This window comes from Tauraco erythrolophus, chromosome 18 (genome assembly GCF_009769465.1).
Source record: "Tauraco erythrolophus isolate bTauEry1 chromosome 18, bTauEry1.pri, whole genome shotgun sequence".
Taxonomy (NCBI): Eukaryota; Metazoa; Chordata; class Aves; order Musophagiformes; family Musophagidae; genus Tauraco; species Tauraco erythrolophus.
Genome location: NC_141482.1, coordinates 17,042,518 through 17,062,300, shown reverse-complemented (window position 1 = coordinate 17,062,300; position 19,783 = coordinate 17,042,518). Strand labels below are relative to the sequence as shown.

At 62.1% G+C, this 19,783-nt stretch overlaps 1 protein-coding gene across 1 annotated transcript in view; it reads left to right on the top strand.

The window, feature by feature from the left end:
* The window catches only part of NOL4L (nucleolar protein 4 like), a 59,311-nt gene extending 40,489 nt beyond the window's left edge, over positions 1 to 18,822 (top strand). Inside the window, exons 5-11 of the mRNA XM_086622881.1 lie at positions 2,446 to 2,587; positions 13,984 to 14,255; positions 14,990 to 15,175; positions 15,255 to 15,446; positions 15,534 to 15,656; positions 15,955 to 16,156; positions 18,623 to 18,822. Coding sequence (XP_086479007.1) covers positions 2,446 to 2,587; positions 13,984 to 14,255; positions 14,990 to 15,175; positions 15,255 to 15,446; positions 15,534 to 15,656; positions 15,955 to 16,156; positions 18,623 to 18,822 — 1,317 coding nt within the window. The remainder of the gene's footprint in view (positions 1 to 2,445; positions 2,588 to 13,983; positions 14,256 to 14,989; positions 15,176 to 15,254; positions 15,447 to 15,533; positions 15,657 to 15,954; positions 16,157 to 18,622) is intronic.
* The last annotated feature ends 961 nt before the right edge of the window (positions 18,823 to 19,783 follow it).

Below are 19,783 nucleotides of genomic sequence, written 5' to 3'. Positions count from 1 at the left end.
AGCTGTGGGGGCTGCCCCAAGCCTGCAGTTCCCGCTGCCACAAAGGATTCACCCTGCTGCTGCCTGCGCGGTCGGCCGTGCATCCCCTTGGGGTGGGCTGTGCTGCGGGAGCGGTGCGCTGCCGGGAAGTTTGTCCCGTTGGTGTTTTGGCCAAGGGTCTTAGCAGGGGGGGACACGGAGCAGCGCAGCAGCCTGCTCTCCTGCTGGTGGCTGGATCCTGGACTGGTGAACGTGCGACGGCCTTGTTTGACTTGAGTCATTTATAGCTTATCAGTCGCTGTTTGATACCCAGGGCATTTCTAATAATAGGCGAATGTTACTGCGCCTCGGGAGAACCGTACCCGTTTGCGAAGCACTTTACGTAGCGTGTGCATGTGGCATCCTTCACGTCCCCGCGTTTCCACCACGCGGGAGCGCGTGGAGAGCGTGGTGCCTGCCAGGTGGTGGTCTGGGTGCCACGGCCGGGCGTTCTGCGCGGCTGAGCCCCGCGGGCGCTACGCCTCAGCCGGGCGCTTGCCGAAAACACCGCGGGTCGCTCCCAGGGCTCCTCCTCCTCACCGGACAGGTGAGAGACTGTGGGCAGCAGGGACCTTGGCGGTTGTGTTTGTCTCTTAAGCTCTGACAGTAATCTCGAGTAAGCCTTGTGAAGAAGGCCAGATACTAGGGTGGCTGCCTCCCTGCAAATGCTTACAATAAAGAGACTATTTATAGTTTGCAACAGGGAGACCTTCGCAGTTCTGTTCCTGTACGTACAAGATGGAGTTTCTGGAGAGGCAGGATTGCTTTGTGGCTGGCACAGCAGCGGTGCTGTGCTGAGCTGGGGGACGCCGTGCCTCCCCCCTGCCTCCCGCCTTCCCACTCTGCCTGGCCTGGGCACAGGGGGGTGCATGGGGCACCTGGCTGGCGGGGCAGGTGGGTCTGGGCGTCCTTGTCCTAGCAGCGGGTGTGCATGGGGCAGACCGTCGGTGCGTGCGGGGCTTCACAAGCCGTAAATTCCAGGAAACTCCCCGGGAGGCACATCGGGGGAGAGGGTTGGGGGGGGACACGAGCCCAGAGCCAGCAGATGTGTCTGCAGGGACGAGGAGCAGGAGGAAAAGCACAAACCTGTCTTTAAAGACATTTGTTTGTTCACAATAAAAACTGTCAGCCAGCAGTGGCCAGACAGGGCAGTTTTTATGAGGCGCAGGCGCAGGCTGGAGGGGTGTTCGCCAACTGCTTCTGACAAGGAAGGGGAGCGGGGATTGTATTTTATCTCAGGGCCAGGGGGAGGGAAAAAAAAAAAAAAGCAGAGAGTTTACAAGCCTTTGAAATGTTTCAATCAAAGGAAAGCGCAGTTAAAAGCAGTTCTGGAAAAATTTTTGGTGTTCCCCTGCACCCCAGGGCTGTGGATGCGGTGTCTGCCTGTTGGTTTGGGCGGGGAGCGGGGAGAGGAAGGCAGATAAAGGCATCGGGACCGTGTTCGTACGGGGGCACGTATCTGCTTCCTCCCGAGCTGCGCGTTGGGAGAGTTCAGCCCGGGGAGGTCCCGCAGCCCCTCCTCTCATTCAGGATCTCAGTGCTGCCTTTATGATGATGGTTTTGAAATCCTGTGGCTGACCTTTCCGGCGCTGGAAGCGATCCAAGGGCTGTGTCTCGAAGTACTGTAAAGGTTAGCGAGAAGGGAGAGAGGGAGAGAGAGAAAATGTCCTTTCAGCTGCAGGAGTGGGAGAGAGGAATGTCATCTATGCCGTCGGGGAGCAGGCGGCTTGCTGCGCTCTCCGGCCTGAGCTGGGGTGTCCTCACCTCGCCAGGGACCCCAGCCCCTTCCCCAGGTGTGCGTTGTTGGTTTTCATCAGGGTACAGAGGCAACATCCCTTGGGAGAGGGCTGGGGGAGTGGCTGGTCCGGGCTTTGCTCCAGGAGCCTCCTCTGCAGCATCGGGAGGTCCATGCAGGTCCATGGGGACTGGTACCGCTGCCCGGATCTGCGCCCCCGGCCACTCCCTGCCGGTGCCAGGCCTCTGGCGATTCCCGCTGCAGCAGACCATTTGATCTCAAACCAGTTCGAGATGCTTTATGGAGCCGTTTCGGGGGAGCTGTGCCCATCCCCAGCTCCTGCGCTCCGCTGCCTCGCCAGAAACACGCCGGGGTGGATGGAGATGAAAGGGTAAACTCCAGGGCTCAGCCATCCGCTCCTGCAGGATGCGAGCTCTTTCTAATTGTCCTCAATTAGAGCCAGTGCCATTGCTCAGGCATGTCTTGGGGCAGGAAGCAGAGCCCAGCAGCAGCCACCAAGGAGGGAAGAGCCGCTGGCCCTGGCCTTGGGCAGCCCCAGGGGCAGGAGTGGTCCTGGGGGGCAGGAGCTGCGACCCAGTGGTTTTTAGGAAGGAGTGTGGTGAGATGGTGAAGGCAGAGGAAGGAGGAAAGAAAAGAGCTCAGCGAATTAACCCTTTCCTGCTTGCCTCCAGGATGAGACGTCGGTGAGCAGCGAGGACTTTGATATGAACGACTCCACATGGATCTCAGCTGACCAGCACCTGAACTCCAGCCTGAGCCCCAGCCAGGACGAGAGCATGCGCAGCCCGCAGAACCTGCACGGCCAGGAGGACGGTGAGTGCCCGGCGGGCGGGAAGCGCTCCGCGCCTCCGCCGCAGGCTGTTTTTGTGGCTTATTAAACATTAACCGGGCCTTTCTGATCAGGTGTCCCACCTGTAGGATGGATTTCATATCAGCACAGGCTTCGAAGCCGCGCCGACTCCCAGTCCTTTCCATTTAGCTGCTGGGTTCCTGCTCAGCCAGGGCCCTCTCCAGCTCGGAGCTGATGGTCCTTGTGTGGGGACTTGGCTCCTGGCTCCTCCGGAAGGAGCTCACCAAATCCTCCCGTAGGCGTCGGGTCGTAGTTCCCCGGGTGTGATGAGGAGAGCCCCGTTAGCCCTGAGCCACGGGCCGCGCGCGGCGCCGCGGGGAGGGTGCCGAGGCTCCGTGGTACAGGTCTCATGCTTGGAAAGCTGCGCCTTAGACAGCGTCTCGGATCCTCCAGGCAAGAAATGTGTCATCTGCAATAGCCGAGAGTGGTGAGAGCGTGGGGTGGACGTGGGTGTCTCCTCGCTCAGGGCACACGGCTGGAAGGGGCTGAAGGTGGCACACACGGGCTGGGTGGGAGGAAGCGTTTGGTGAGGAAAGGTGGTGTGTTCCTTCTGTGAAACATGCTAGTTTGAAATAAAAGAGCGAGTAAATAAGTGGTAGAAGTACGAGTTTGGGTCAGAGTTCATCTCTGTGATGCTTGGAAGGATTTGGTGGTTGGACTGTCACCGGCTTTTGCTCAAGAGATTGACTCCCTCATTGTCCCCAGCCCAGCTATCGCTGGAGAGCGGGAAGGGAGCGGAGGAGTGGAGGGACAACCGGGCTGGGCCGGTGCTGCTTTAAGAAAAGGGACTGGAAAGCCACCCCGGGGGATAAAAAGAGCTTTTGTGCTGCCAGGTCTCCCTGGGGTGGCTTTTTGCTGCTTGTGTAGCCAGCGGCAGAGACAGCAGGGATGGCAGGGATGGCAGGGACAGTAGGGATGGCGGGGATGGCAGGGACAGTAGGGATGGCAGGGACAGTAGGGATGGCAGGGACAGCAGGGATGGACACTGCTCTCTCTAGTCCAGTGTGTTCTGACACTGCAGTTTCTATTGCGAATCTGCAGTTTTGAGAAACAGCTGGTTTTAACTAACGAGCAGCAGCCCCGGAGTCAGGCAGCCTCGGTGAGGATGTGAAACCTGCCTGCGCTGCACCACGTCCCCGTCCGGCGGGATGGACGGCAGCACTTCTGCTCGCATGGGCCCTGCAGCGGGGCTGTGCCCGTGGCAGGAGGAGGGGAGGGGTGTTTTGGTGGTAACCAGCGTCGGTTTGGCTCTTTGGGACTGGGCTGCAGCCTCTGCCCCGAGGCGCTGCCTCTCATACCCGTGGCCAGGCTGGGTCTCCGTGTCCCCTGAACTTTGTCATTCTCCTGTGGGGACGTTTCAGGCTTCTGTGTTATCCCTCACCACTGAATTCCCAAGTCTCATTTACAATCTAGAATGACACGGTTTTGGTCCCTTTGCTGAACACTGTTATTCAACAGGACAGTAATTTAACAAGGGACTCACGTATTTAGGCAAATCGAGATGTTCTCACTAAAGCTAAATCCTCCCTCCCTCCCTCTCTCTGTCCTCTTAGGAAACACTTCCAATTTTTCATCCCCTGTGGTTTTTCTTCAGAAGCAGGTGTCCTCTTTGGAGCCCTGCGTGGCTCCTCTACTTTCATTTGTAAGGTTCAGTGGTATGTAGTGCACCACAAACAGGCCCTTCCTTTTGTGAGCAGTGCAAGAGGAATGCCAGGCTGGCCCCGGGGTCGGCAGAAGGCTCAACCAGGTAGACTTTGGCAAGTCAGAAGTGATGGAGTCTAAGAGTAAGCAAGCCAAGCCCAAGGCTGCTGGTGAGACCTGTCAAGTAGAGGCTGGCCATTGGGATTTCCATCAGGATGTTGTAATTCAAGGGGCATTTTATGGGACTGAAAAGAGGTTTTGTGCCTGTGGTGGATGTCCATGTCCTGTGTTGGAGCTCTAAAATACAGGCTAATGCCGCTGGGGTGAAAGGCCCCGTGTCAAACCAATGCTCCCAGCCAGGACTGAAGCACGTGTGAGGCTGAGAAGGGAAGAAGGACGATGGAGCGGCCCAGAAGGGCAGCGGGCGGTTAGAGGAGAGGAGCATGGAGCAGGGAAGGAGCATGTCACGAGAGGAAAGGCACATTACTGGCATGGGGAAGGGAATGCGCGTGAATCAAAGTGGCGAGCGCTCTGTGGTTTCCTCTTCTTTCGACCCATGGAATTTTTTTTTTCGGAAGCAAATGTGTTTTACCTGGTTCCTACTGCCTTGCTGAGGCTGCGTGCATGCAAGGCTTTCCGCAGGAAATCACCTACATGTGAGCACCCAGCCCGTGTGACCGGCGTGCTCCTTGGAGCCCAGCTGGCCAGGGTGCCCCGTGCAGAGCGCCCACGCGGGGCAGCTCAAGGGCTCTGTTCAAAGTACTCCATGACAAAACTGGATGTTTATCCATGTCTCCTGTGCTCAGCTGTCCACCGTGCGCGGCAGCAGCCCCGCAGAACCCCAGCCTTCTTCCACCAGCTGTGGGAGATGCGGCCGGTGCCGCAGCGAGCCCCATGCCTGCCCTGCGGCCGGGCCGGGCTCGGCTCCGAGCATCCCGGTGCTGCAGAGGGGTCTGGTTGCACGGCACCTTCTTCGGTCGGGAGCTTGTTCAGGACTCAGTGCTCTCGTCCCTCTGATAATCCTTTTGAGTTACTGAATTGCTCCCGCCTGCTGCCGTCCGACAGGCGGGATGCTCGGAGTGTGCCTTCTGTGAAAGGCTCCCTAAAGTATAAAGTTTTAATGAAGAGTTGCCTGGTAGGAGAGCAGTATCGTCTGACACGCTTGGTAAGAAAAGTCTTGTTTGAAGTATGGAAGCACCAGCTCCAGGTCTTTCAGAGGCCTGGGAGGAGCAGGTGCTCTCCTGTGGCATACGAGCGGAGCGGTATGACATGCAGAGAGGTGGGAGAGCAGAGAACCATCGTCCCACGCTTTGAAACGCGGGTATCTGCTAAATCTTCAGAGTGCTAAAAAGCAACTCGGATGAAAGCCAACACCTTCTTTTGTCTCCGTGCCCAGAAACCTTGGCCCGGTATAGCCATGCTGCAACCAGCATCAGCCCTTGGAAGAGCAGGGAGAACAAATTAGACCTAATGGCTTTGGTGGGTGAGCGACAGAGAAGGCACCATCGGGAGGGCATCGGCAGCAGAGCCGGGGTTCCCGCTGGGTCGGTGGGTGTACGGTGGGACACAGGACGCACCGGCCAGCTCTGAGCAGCAACGTTAACACACACACGCTCGCTCCTTCCATTTTCCTTTGTTACTCATCCTGCGGGCCCCAGCACGGAAAACGTGAAGCTCCCTGCAACATCCCGTCCCCATCGCATGTTGCTCACAGTGTATGTGCCCGCAGGAAGCCGGCGGCTGCCCAAAGCGGCAGCAAGATCAACACGATCTCTTTGCTGCTGAAGCAGAGCTATTGTGCAGGACATCCTGGAGGGACACGTCTGTGGGAGCCAGCCCGCCTTTGGAGCAAAGGGACCCTGAAGGCCGTGCTGCCTTGCTGTCCCCTGTGCCCGTCACCATCCCTGAAGGCATCTCGTGCCCCTTGCCAGCTGAGCCTGGGTCGCGGCGCCTGGCCCTGTCTTGCCGCAGCCGTTTCAGCTGGAGTCTGTCCATCTTCAGGGCCCATCTGCATCCACAGGCGAGCGCAGCATTCCAAAACCTCCCAGTTTGGTCTGGTGTGTGTGGGGCTGAGTGGGAGTCCCGCCGCGGGGATGCTGCTGGTGAGTGCAGTGCCCTGGAAAAGAAAACAGGAGGCAGACCCCCGAAACCCCAGTGTACGTGACATGGCAAAGCACTTGAAGACACCTCCATCTTGTCCTCGTTCCTGGCCATACATCCTGCTCCATCACCCAGGAGCAGTGCTCAGCCCACGGGCAGGGGTTGCCGCTCCTCAGCCCATCCTGCCTGACCCTTCTGAAGAGCAGGGAAAGCTCCTGGGTCTAAGATCTACTTTCCCTGCATGGGGAGCATGGGGTTGCTTCGTGGCCGTGTGTTGGGACAGATCTCCTTCCAGCTGAGGTCCCTGCGTGCAGTCCTCGCTTGGCTCGCAGCGTCCCCGCTGAGCCTGTTCTCTGTGGAGCAGCAGTGGCTAATCCAGACCTTGGAGAAAGGACTTTCTTAACCTACTTAACTGTGAAGGCACGCGCTCCTCGGGCATCCCTCGAGGCAGCTGGCCGGGAGGGCTCCCAGGTGTTGGTGACATCCCTCAGGAGTGCTCCAAGAAGGGACCTCAAGGATATGCAGGCAGGAATTATCTCAGGATGCTGTCCCAAGAGCAGACGGGGCATGTCGCTCCTCGGGACACCCTGCCCTGGGGCTGGCAGGGCCAGCACCGAGCCGTCCCTGGCACAGCGGGCTCTCTTCTGACATGGCACGCATCCTGCAGCTCTGGCTTACACCGCTGTTGTTTGGCGAGATGCCCACGGCGTGCTGCAGGTCGCTGGGTTCCCCGAACCGCCGACGTAGCAGAGCCCTTTCTGGGGAGGAGAGCGTCCCTCTTGCCAAACGCAGAGCAGCAGCTGGGCCTGTGCCTGCCTGCAGCGCCCCGCGCTCCGGCCGCACGCCGGGCTCCATCCCCGGGCAGCCGCGACACCCCGCTCCACACCTCGACCTCCCCGACAGCTGGTACCCGCCCGCGCGGTGATGGCACCCTCCTCACTTCTCCATAGCAGTGGCATCGGGTGTCGCATGGTTCCCCTCCGCCGCCGGGGTTTTCCTTAACTGGCCCCGTCCCTGCTCCGGCTGCGCACAAACGTGCCTGTGCCAGCTGCAGGGAAGGCACATGGACAGCTGGCTGGCAGCTGCCCATGGCCAGAGGTGGTCGGCGAGCCCCGAGCCCCTTGCTTTGCCCAGGCTGCAAAATTCTCACTGTTTTCAGCATTTCTTGTGCCAGTGTTGGGTTTCACCCTCCCAGAAGCCCCAGCTGGGAGCCTGAACAGGACGAGGAGCAGCATCCAGGCCTTACAACAGCTGGATGTGACTTTCCCTTACTTTCTTAGGCGTGTGTTTCCCCTGTCCCCCGGGTGTCCCCACGCTGCAGCAGAAGTCAGCAAGCGTGTCCCTGCCTTGGCTGAGCGGTCTGGGCTGGTGGCTCCGATCCCCGTCACCTCTTCCAGGGGCACGTCTGCTGCTCCTGAGCAAAGGCCCTTGCAGCGATAACCCCCCTCGTTTTGGTGGCTTTTCGAGCTGTCCTTTCCTGTCACAGGGCTGAGGAGTGCAGCACGGACGCTGCGGGGCCGTGGTGGCTTCACCAGCCCATTGCACTGCACTCAGCTCGGGGCTCCCTCCCAGCTGGTGTGGGCTCTGCCAAGTCGGTCGGTTCATCCTGCTGGTGCATGGAGCAGAGCTTGGGGGGCTCTTCCTTGGTCCAGAGCAGGGAGGATCACCAGGCTACTGGGCAGCCAGTGCCGCCTGTGCCCTCACCTTCCTCCCCAAATCGGGCACCCCCAGCCAAAGGGTTGAGCGGGGCCAGCAGGGTGAGCCCCACAGTGTGCCCCTTGCCTGGCAGGGGTGCAGAGCCCAGTGGCTCGGGGTCGGTCTCCCTTCTGTCCTGCCCAAAGGACTGGGGGGGAGTGGCAGGGTCTCTCTGGCAGCAGGTCTGCGCTGGAGGCACCAGCTCGGCGTCAACCCTGCCCAAAGCCACCAAACCCGTTTGTTTGGCATGGGGAGAGGCAGTGCCCGGGCAGCACGGGGCTGTGGCGTGTCCCCTCCCTGCGGCGGGATCCGGGTGGCTGCCAGCAGTGGTGGCACAAGGAGAGGCTTGGTCTGCACCGCTTTCTTCCCCGCCACGGGCCTGGAGCAGCGAGGGGGGGACGGGGGTCGGGAGGAGCAGGGAAAACCGAGCGACAGAGCGTGTTTGTGGCAACGCTGCTTTCTGCAGCGGGAGCTGCCGAGCTTCGGTGCCCGGAAAAGTGTCCATCGCGGGGCTGACGCGGTGAGGTCCCGGTGCCGGAGGGAGCTGCTCCCTCGGGCTGGGCAGCAGAGTCGGGGGGAGATGGCACTGGGGGGCACCTTTCATGCAGCTGGAGGGGCAGCCGGCCGCACAGCGCTGCCTTGTCCGGCCGCAGACACGCATTGTGTCCGGCCGTGCCAGATGTCTGCCCAGGGCTCTGCTCGAGGGCACGGACCTGGGGAGGGAGGGTGGACAATTAGTCTGGGACATAACGGGGTCTGCAGGAGCGAAGGAGCGCAGGAAATCGAGCGCCTTACTGGGCAGTGGCCAGCCCCGCTGCCCCGCCGCCCCCAGCCACGTTTCTTTTTTCTTTCTCGTGCATCTGGGAGGCCACTGGCCGGGCAGGACCTGGGGACAGCGGGCTCCCTGCTCCGGCCGCAGGAGCGACGCAGGGACGGGTTGGTCGCAGCAGCTGGCATGGCCGGGGCCTCTCCTGCTGCTCCCTGCCCGGCCATGGGCACGGGAGCCCTGGGGTGCCGCTTGCTCGCCCCTAAGGAGTGCGGCGCTGCTGCCCAGCCGCGGCCCCCCACGGGGCCCCCGTTCCCGCTCGGTCTCTCTAATTTGTATTAAGTATCCCTTCCTCGCCAGCCTTCCTCCTCCCCTTCTTCCCCCTTCTCGTCGCTTTTGTGAGTGAATAATTTATGGCACTTTTCATCTTCCTGGCTGTTGTTCCAGGCGGGCGGCAGTGGGACGCTCTGCGCCCTCCCGGCAGCCGCTCCCGGGCTGGGTGCTCAGCTCCGGCCCGTGCGGCTGCGGCGGCGGGTGGACGCCGGGCACTGCCCTCCGGGTAGCGATGGTGGGAGCAACAACCTTTGCCATCGCCCTGCGGGCTGCGGGCAGGCAGAGCGGGCACGGCCATGGCTGGCAGCCCCGTGGTGGTCCAGGGAGGACCGAGGGCTGCTGGTGGGAGCTGGCGATGGCTGCGGTGGCACAGGTGGGTGGGCAGCGCCGAGCCCTGCTGCCCCAGTGCTGCCAGGGGTCCCGGGCGCGGTGGGGTGCGGGCGGCCCCTGGCCCGCGGTGCGGTGCGGGGCTCGGCGAGGTTTCCGTGGGCTGCTGGGTCGTACATAAGCCCATTGTTTTGTGAGTCAAAAGAGGTTTTGTCTCCGCTCTGGAGATGTGACAGGAGGAGGAACAATTTGCCCCATTCATCTTCAACTCTGCCTTTGGAGAGCGGCGCGGTGGCCTTCGCCGACGGAGACGTTAAACCCAACCACTTCCCCACTGCAAAATCTCCCGGGGAGCAGGTGTTGGAAATCACCCCTTCCCCTCCTGATCTCCGCAAATCCAGCGCCACAGAAATCAAGGATAATCCAGCAGCCTCTTCAAAATGAAAACGCTGAGCCCTGATTAATTTATTTAATAAGTGACTGATCCCCTCCTCCCCCAGCGCCGCGGCCCAAGAAGCCATTTTGCTTCTCGCTCTCCCGGGCTCGGCGTCGCCGGGGAGAGGCCGAGGCGGCAGCGGAGGTGGGAGGTGGTTTCCCTGTGGCCACCTCGCCGGCATCGCCGCTCGCCCGGCCATGGCGTGGCCTCCGCCACGGGGCCGAGGAGGGCAGCGCTTCGGGGCCCGCGGTGCCGTCGGGCTCTCCGGCCTCACCGGCGTCCCCTGTGCCGCGCCGGGGTCTCCTCCGCCTCCAGCCCGTGGAGCCCCGGCTCCGGGGGATTAAGCAGGAGAACGAAATATTCCATTTTCCAACCGAAAGATCAAACCGGTTAGGAGTGACGTTGTTTTTACAGTTCCATCTGCTTCAATTAGGGCGCGGGGCTGGAGCAGGGGGGCTCCCAATTACCCTCATTAGAGGGGCTCCTGGTGCAGCCGAGCTCCAGCCGCAAGCCGGGCGCTCCCTGGGCTCGTGCTGGTGGATAATGAACATATTCCGGGCTGCGCAGGGCAGCCTTGCTCGCCTGCCACCGCCAGAGCCCGCGCCTGGCATGTGGTTTGGGCACTCGCTGCGGGGCTGCAGAGAACCTCTCCAAGCTCAGCAGTTTGGTGGGTTTTACCGAAATGGTGATTCTCTGGGAGTGGGGCCAACACGGCCACGCCACTGCTCAGCATCCTGCCGGAGCCTAACCCCGGTCCCAGCGCCCGAGACCGGAGGGCTCCTGCTCCCCTGGGTCCTGCTTCGCTGCGGGGTGCCACAGCCCATGCTGAGTGCTGGGCATGGGCTGGAGATGATACCCAGCGAAGCTGCCTGGGGAGCAGCACCAGCACTGGCACCGACCCATCCACACCAACCAGGAGAGCACAGCACTCCCTCCCAACCCCGTCTGCATTTTTAAGCCAGTTGAGACCATTCCTGTTCAGACCGTGGTGATCTGAACTGGTGGCCGTTTCTCTGCTCACAAGACTGAGATTAATCCACCACGTTATATGCAGAGCTTCTGGGAGAGCATAACCTGTAAAAATGTAGAAATAAGAAAATGACCTGTGGCTAGCGGGTGTACAGACCTCGTTATTTACTTACATTCATCCTTGGTTTAAACTAAATTGTTCTTGCAGTAGGGGCTGGTCCCTTACGTGACGTTCCCGTTTCATTTTCTCGTTCCACCTGGGCGGGTTCCTGCACATCTTCGCTGTTTTCAGTAGGTTTTGGCTGCAGCAAACCCAAAAGCTCGGAAACGCCGCGGAGTTGGGTAGAACCTGATGTGCTGCTGCTGCTGCGTGTGTGTTCTGGGCAACACAAAAGAAAACCCGGCACATCGGGAAGTCGGGGGGTCCAGACCTCGCCCCCGGGATCCTGCCTGGTGTGAGCGGCCAGTGCGGGACTGGCACTGCCAACGGGGCGGGGAGCTGCAGGACCCGGGGGCAGAACTGGCGCTGTGGGGAGGCTGGAGGTGGGTGGACAAGGGCAGAGTGGGATGTCCAAGGGGGACTGGGGGTGCCCAGGGCAGGTTGGGGATGCCCAGAGTGTGTTTGGGATGCCTGGGGTGGGTTGAGGATCCCCAGGGCAGGTTGGGGATGCCCAGGGCACCTGCACAATCTTCTCCCAGGTGACACCTCTCTGGTGCCCCTTGCCTGGCGGGGGGTTTGTGGCATAGGGGGCCCCTGGCCCCCGCTCTGTGCCAGCAGCCATGGCAGGGGCCGCGTGCCGCCCCAGGAGCAGGCAGGGGGGCCGTGCTGTTGCCCTGCGGTGCGACGCTGTCGCTGTGGCTGTGCCCGGGCTGACGGTGGGGCCTGACCTGTAGCTCGTGTCTCTGCGTACGGGAATAATTCTCCTTAATCCTTCCGAGAGGCATCGCTGGATGAGGCTGGAGCCTCCCTCTGGGAGTCCCGTCTCCTGGTGCGGGGAGTGGAGCAGGGGGAGGGATGGCCGCCGTCCCGCGGGCAGGGAGGCCAATGTGCCCCCAGCCACCTGCCCGCTGTGACCGAGCCGGCACCACTCCCGTGCTGAGGGCACGGAGTTGCGGTGTTGGGTCTGGCCATGCACGCTGGCAAAGCGTGCGTGGGGCAGAGACACAGCAGCCCGGCTCGTGGCGGGGAGGGTGATGCCTGCCCGGAGCACCCGGCACATAAACACCATCCTGGGGATTAGGTCAGCTCTGGCCATTGCTCAGACGAATAAGTGGATCAGCACAAGGGAAAGGAGGGGGAGGGAGCTCTGCTGAGCGGGGACCTTTTAATTTGGGGGCTCGTGGGGCCAGGAGCAGCCTTGGCGCAGGCGCGAGGCTGGGCAGCGAACGCTGGCGCCTGCGGCGGGGTGGCTGGGGACATGTGGCAGCAGCGCCGGCCGGCCCCTGCGGTCAGCTCGGGTGCCTGAGTGTCCTCAAGTCTGTTTATTTTAAGGGATACAAAGTCCTGGGCTGCTGCAGGGTCACAGGAGCGCTCGCCGAGCCGCTCATTAAAGTTTCCCGCGGGTGCCAGCGGGAGGAGGAGGAGGAGGAGGATGGGTGGCAGTGGCGGGGACCGTCCCGCTGCCCCGCACCCGCACACCTTTGGACCTGGCACCCATGTGCCAGGAGCCGTCGGTGCGGTGCCGGGGCCGCCCCGCAGCCTGACCCCATTGTGCTGCCGCGGCGCGGGCCGGGCGCGGGGACGGGGACCGCCATCTGCTCGTCGCTGCCGGCAGCTTCTTTGTTCGCCGCCCGGCGCACGCTCGCGCAGGAAGCGGCTCCCCACGTGCTTCGCCCTTTCCCTCTCGCGGAGGCACCTAATGAAATAAAGGATTTACTGCAGCGAGGGGGAGGGAAGGGGAAACGGGCTGAGCAGTTTGAAAATGTCGTGCCTGGCCCCGGGGCTGGGCTCTTTGGCTGGGTGCGGGCAGGGCTGGGTGCGGGCAGGGCTGGGCATGGGCAGGGTCCGGCTCTTTTCCGCGGCCGGGCTGTTTGGAGCAGCACAAGGCGGGAGCCGGCGTGATGGGATCCGTGCACGGGCAGGAGGACGGTGCCAAGACCTGGTGGTGTGAACGTAACCAAGATGGAGCAGGAGCCAGGCTGTGCCCCGGGTGCGCATGGCACCACCGTGGCCGAGCCCAGGGCCGTGGGCTCTGCCTGTTCTGGTGGTGGGGAAGTGGGTGGCTGTGCAGCTGCTGTGGGGGTGGCTCTGGGGCATGTGGAAACAGGGAAGCAGGAGTGTCCATGTGGCATGGAGGAGGTCACTTGGGCTTTGAGTGGGACAGGAGGGACGTCCACAGCCGTGTGCTGAGGAGCCGTGCCAGGTGGCGTGCCCGCTGTGAGCAGAGCTCCTAACGCCACTTCCAGGCAGCACGAGCTTAGGGCTTTCCCACCCAAGCCACCCTGTCCTCGTGTGCCATCCCCACGCCCCAGCGCTCTGTGGAGCAGCACGTCCCCGAGCCGCTGGCACTGGAGCTCATGGCCTTCCATGGCACCAGCCCCAAACAGGGCCTGGAGAACCGTGCCGGGAGGCGAGGGACCAGTGGGGAGAGGCAATGCCCCTTTCTCCTCCCTGCAATGCAAACAGAAACCGAAAAGGACCAAATTCCAAAGTTCTTATTGAAGCCCAGGCACCGTGGCCCCGGGTGGAGGCGTGGGGACTGTCACCTGCTGGAGGGATGGGTGTCCCGGGCGTGGGGCACGGCAGTGTCCGGTGTGCTTTGGGGAACGAGGGAGCAGAGCTGTGCCATGGCCCTGCAGCCGCGGGCACTGGTGTCCGTCCTTCCAGCTGCTGCATCCCAAGGCCTCAAGCATGGCGGTGCCAGCCCAGCTCCCAGTGGTGCCCGTGACAGCTCACCAGCCAAGTGAGCCCGGAGCAGCCCCGGCCGGGCAGGGGCTTCCAAAGCAGTGGTGCATCCACGCTGCGTGTGCCGTGGTCCTGCAGGTGGGCTCGGGGCAGGCTGGCACCGCCGGGGACAGAGCCCCTCGCCCACCTTGAGGACATGGTCCCAGGGCACCACGGGGGTGACCACGCATCCCATCCTTCCTTGCAGATGACTCCTCGTCAGAGAGCTGCAGCGGGAATGGCTCCTCCACCCTGAACCCCTCCACCTCCAGCAGCACGCAGGGCGACAGCGCCTTCCCCGAAATGAACGGCAATGGCACCGCGGCGCCCATGGACTTCACCGCCTCTGCCGACGACCAGCCCATCAACCTCTGCGACAAGCTCGCGCCGGCTCACGTCACCCCTTCCTACCAGTCGGACAGCTGCAGCGCCGACGGGCTGCGCAGCCGGGTCAAGTACGCGGTGAAGACCACAGCAGAGGTACGGCCCGGGCCGCAGGCGGTCGCTGCCAGGGCTGGGCAAGACGGCGTGGCTGTGTGTCCCCGGCCGGAGCTGGTGCGGGGCATGACCCACTGGGAGCAACCGCACGGGAGGTGCCCTGGGCCAGGCGGGGATGCGGCTCCTGCACAGGATGGGTGGTGGAGCTGGGAGCCTTTCCCTCGTAGGGAGGGAAGGAGGGATGAGTGCCACGCTCCCCCACTGCTGGTGCAGCTGTGCCCGGCCGTGCGCCAGCTGCGGGGCTGCTGCTGCTCAGCAGAAATCGGCCCCAGTGCCGAGCGAGCAGTTGGCAGAGGGAGGGATGGTTTGGGAGAGCCAAGGAGCCTCCCCAGTGCCCTTCCTGCCCCAGAGCCGGGGCTCTGCAGTGGGCTCGCCTCACCCCCCACTGGCTCTGCCGCTGCCGCCCAGCAAGGAGGAGCCCATTCCCGCTGGGAAGCGTTTCCTGCAGGGTCAGGCAGAGCCACGGCCCCCACCAGCCAGAGCTGTGCTGCCGGTGCTTCGGGCCATCGCACCGTCCCTGAGGTCGCTGTGTCCCTCCGGGCAGGCAGGAGCTGGCACTCATGGAGCCCATCTGTGGGTTCAGCTCCCCGGGTTGCAGGGGCACATCAGGGGATGGGCCAGCAGCAGCGAGCCAAGAGCACAAGGCTTCGTCCTTGTGCCCGCGGGCAGGGGCGGGCAGGCGAGGGCTGCTCCTGGTAACCCCCGTCTCCTCTCAGTCCCCTCCGTACAGCTCCGGCAGCTATGACTCCATCAAGACGGAGGTCAGCGGCTGCCCCGAGGACCTGACTGTCGGCAGGGCCCCCACGGCCGACGAAGATGACGATGACCACGATGACCACGAAGACAACGATAAGATAAATGACTCGGAGGGGATGGACCCAGAGAGGCTAAAGGCCTTCAACGTAAGGAGAGCGCGGTGGGGAGGGTGAGCCCACCTGCCTCCCGTCTCGGCGTTCTCACCGCCTGTCTTCTCCTTTACAGATGTTTGTGCGCCTTTTCGTGGACGAGAACCTGGACCGGATGGTTCCCATCTCCAAGCAGCCCAAGGAGAAGATCCAGGCCATCATCGAGTCCTGCAGCCGGCAGTTCCCCGAGTTCCAGGAGCGGGCGCGCAAGCGCATCCGCACCTACCTCAAGTCCTGCCGCCGCATGAAGAAGAACGGGATGGAGATGGTGAGTGGCCGCCCCGCTGCCCTGCTGCTCGCCGCCACTCCTGGGGCAGCAGGTCCCTGAGCACCTTCTCTGCTTGTGTCTCCGCAGACCAGGCCCACGCCGCCGCACCTGACCTCGGCCATGGCGGAGAACATCCTGGCTGCCGCCTGTGAGAGCGAAACGCGGAAAGCAGCCAAGAGGATGCGGCTGGAGATCTACCAGACCTCCCAGGTACGGTGCTCGTGGCTGGAGGTGGGCGAGGGACGGAGCCGACAGCATCCTACGGTGCGGTGGGGACAGGGAGAGACGTTTCTGAGCAGTTTGGCAAAAAGTGTTTGTAAAAGTCAGAGGACAGCAGAACGGGGCCCCGTGGTGCATCCTGAGACTGGCCAGTGGGGATGGGGGATGCTGGTTTGTGCTGGCCACGCTGCTGCTGCGGGAAACCAGGCGACCCCGTGCCGTCCCTCCCGCCGGCCGCAGAGCACAGCCGGGCTCCTCGCTGCAGTAACTCTGTGTTTCCCCCGCGCAGGACGAACCCATCGCTCTAGACAAGCAGCACTCCAGAGACTCCACAGCCATCACCCACTCCTCCTATTCACTGCCAGCTTCATCTTACTCCCAAGACCCGGTCTACATCAACGGAAGCCTGAACTACAGCTACCGTGGCTACGGGTCCCTGGGGGGCAGCCTGCAGCCGCCCGCCTCCCTCCAGACGGGCAACCACAGTAACGGTAAGCGGCCGCACGCTGTGCTGGGGCCGCGGCGGCACGGGGAGCCCACCCAGCCATCGCCTCCACCCGTGCCCGGGCAGCCTGTCGTGCACTGGGCTGGTGGCAGGGGTGAGGCAGGGGCAGCTCACGCCGAGCCCGGTCACGGCAGCACCTCTCCCGCTGCCGTGCCGAGCTGCTCCGAAAGCCCCTCTGCTCCGGAGGCCTCTGCCCACCTGCTCGGCTTTGCCTCATCAGCAGGCAGTTAATTGTTGAACTGAACTTGGAAGGACCATTTAGGTGGCACTGGTGGAGGGAAGGAGTGTCACTTCAAAAAAACGAGAATCTTTACCAGCCATTAATTATTAACAGGAGCGGGCGCCTATCGCTGCCCCGATCTCCTTGCTGGTATGAGCCCTTCCTTCCCCAGATTGTCAGCTGCCCTCGGGGACAGGGCTGGGGCTGGTGCCACTGGGGGCTCTGCAGGACCCCCCCCAGGGGCACAGCCAGCTCCTGCCGCAGCTCGGGAGGGCGGCGAGGGGCCGGGGCTGGGAAAAGCAGCCGGAAAAACAGGAGCGATGCTGCAGGGCGGGAAGGCAGGAGGGAGCAGGCAGTGCTGGAGGGTGAGCTGGAGCAAGTGGAGAGAGCGGAGCAGGCTGGGGCTGAGCAGGGCAGGCGGGGAGGACCCGTGGTACCTGGTGACCCTGGCACCCGGGCAAGAGAGGTGTGGGCTGGGGCAAAGGGTGGCCCCTGGGCTGCAGCCCTCCGGCTTTGCCCTCATGGCAGCAGGGGCTGAGCCCACGCCGGTCCTCGGCGAGTCCTTCGGCAATCTCCGGGCTGCCTTTGCTTGCCCCGCTGCGCTCTGGGCCCCTGCCCTGCCCCTGTCTGCCCCGACGGGAGTGAGGATTTGGAGGGATGTGATTTCCGGAGCCCTGAGAGATGCCTGTCTGGGATTAACTCTTATCATCCCTTCCTAATGCTTCTTAACCCTGAATAAAGATCCCGCCCCGGCCTCCAGCTGCTGGGACCTAATCCTGGCAGCCGCAGCGGAGGCAGCGATGGTCCCTGCCCGGAGCAGCACAGCACCCCTGGCCCCCCACTGCTGAGCACCCTCCTTTCGCTCAGGACTCGCTTCTTTCTAATGGATTTTTAAACCTCTGCTTCGCAATTATTTTCTTCCCCTTTGCCCAAACTCTTTGCGAGTCCTTTAGAGGGAAGAGTGTGCTGCTGGAGCGCTGCAAGGAGCTGCGCCGCCTTCTCCCTCCATCCCCCACCTAAGGGTATTCTTGCTCCAGCCCACAGCCCCACTCCCAGCTCCTTCGCCCTTGGTGAGCTGGGAAATGGGCTCCATTTGCTGCTGCCTTTTCTGTCCAGTGCAATTGCTTTCACATGAGAGCCTCCTCCTCCTCCTCCTCCTCCCCTGAGCACTGATCAGCCTGGCCTGGAAGTCGTCTCCTGGTGCCACTCCCTTTGCTGCTCCAGCACTGCTTTCCTGGGATGTTTTCCTTCCCTCGCCGGGGCCGTGCGCCCCCCTCCCATCCGCTGATCACCGGCAGGACCCACCTGGTCTCGGGGTGCTGCTGAACTCTCCTGTCCCAGTTTGCAAACTGCTGCAGCACCCAGTCCCTGCCCCACCTGCCTGCGTGTCCCCCGGCTGCATCAGGCCACCCGGCAGGAGCTCAGACATTGTCCACCATCAAAACCAACTGCTCCACCAGCCACCAGCAACGCTCCGGCCCACAGCCGGGGGGTTAATTAGTTCAGTGTCTTTCTCCTTACCCACAGGCTGCAGCCTCGCCTGCCTCCTCTCCCCAACTGGCATCACATCTCTGGTGCCCATCTTTCCTCTTCTCTCTGTTTCTAGTTGGTTGTGTAGTTCTGGCACTTTGACTGCTCTTTCTTAGTCCAACATGAAACTAAATCCCGTTTTTCCCTTGGCTGTGTCACTTTTCAAGCTGCATGTCAGCTCTCCTGCCGAAGCCTTCCGTGTGCAGCCACCCAAACGGGGCCGCACGGGCGCGCGCGGGGCTGCACGGGTGTCTGCAGTGGCTGACCGCGTTCCCTGGCTCCTGGAGAACTCGATACTTGTGTGACTTGTTGCAGGTTTTGAGTTCTGTAGCGACATGGGGGGGGTGTGAGCTGGGGCAGCTGCGTGTCCTGTTCTGCAGAAGCTGGACACGCGTACGTGGCCAGAAGCCGATGGCACGCGATCGAGGTGGAGCAGAGAAGGACTTGGGAGAAAAAATCATCCCTGCCCATCAGGCAGATCATAAATTTGGCAGAACTTTGTTTCGTTTACAGACTAAGCCACAGAAACGTGCAGCTTAGTAAGACCATTTAGCCCCCCCAAAACATTCCACCTAAGGCTGAGCACGTCACGGCGCTGCTGGCCGGGGTGGCACGGGAGCCCGGGCACAGCAGGTCTCCCTCATCGCGGCGGGACGGGCATGGCTGCTCTGCGTGACCTTCCCTCTCGCTTTTCCTTGGCAGGTCCGACCGATCTCAGCATGAAAGGTGGGGCCTCCAGCACGGCCCCCGCCAACAGCACCAGCAGGGGAATGCAGGCTGCCCAGCTCAGCCCCACGGAGATCAGCGCCGTGCGGCAGCTGATCGCCGGCTACCGAGAGTCGGCGGCGTTTCTGCTTCGGTCTGCAGACGAACTGGAAAACCTCATTTTACAGCAGAACTGACTCCCTGTGTCTGCATCGCTCCTCTGTCGAGAAGACAATTTGTACCTGCTAGAAAGAGGCTCCCAGCGGTGTCCTGCTCAGGACCACCACCGTCCTCCCGTGAAGCGGCGGGTACATGTAGTTTTAGAAGGTGGAACCCAAAAGACCTGTTTTCTTTTACACTCCAAGCACCTGGGACTTCAGGCACAAGGACACGTTTTTGAACCGTACCAACAGCCGTGCGTCCAGCCGCCCGGAAGCCAGACCTGCGGCTTGGGAGGATGTGGGACTGTCAAGGGCAGAAGGGAGCCTGGGGAGGTTTGGGGCTGCAGATGTATTTAGAATAACCTTTGTGGACCCAAATGTTAGATTCCCGTCCCCAGATAATTTCCAAGTCTTAGGTGAGCTGAATCACATATTTATTGAGAAATGGACCCTCCTCTCCCCTTAGTAATTTATTTTTCTGAAAATGGATTCTTTTGAGTTTGTACAGATTGCCAGTTTTTTGTCTGTCTGATCAGAAGGAGTTTGTTCCTGTGAAATAACACATTCCATATCACTACACTACTAATTCCCAGGCAGCTCTGCCTGTTTCTCTGGGGAGCCCTTGTCCCACAGGGAGCCAGTTTGCCATCCAGCCCCAGACTTGGAGGCTGCTCAGCCTCCAGTCCGCGTAGGTGGCAGCTGACCAGCGAGCAAGCGTCCTGCTTAGACCTTCGTTCTAAGCGGTCCCGTAGCAGCCACGGGGTCTGAATGTCCCGCAGAGACTCGGCAAGCTCAGCAGACCTCCGGCTAGAAGGACGTCTCGCGCTCGTTTCAGTCGTTGCAGATAAGAGAAGGAAGGAAGGAAGTACCTGAGAAACACTGTCTTGCGGTCACCATCCGTACTCTACCTCACACTCCATTGTGGGCTTCTTCCAGGCCTGCCCGGGGGCCGGTGAGTGTCGCAGCCGCGCGGATCGCGCCGAGGAGCCTGGAACCC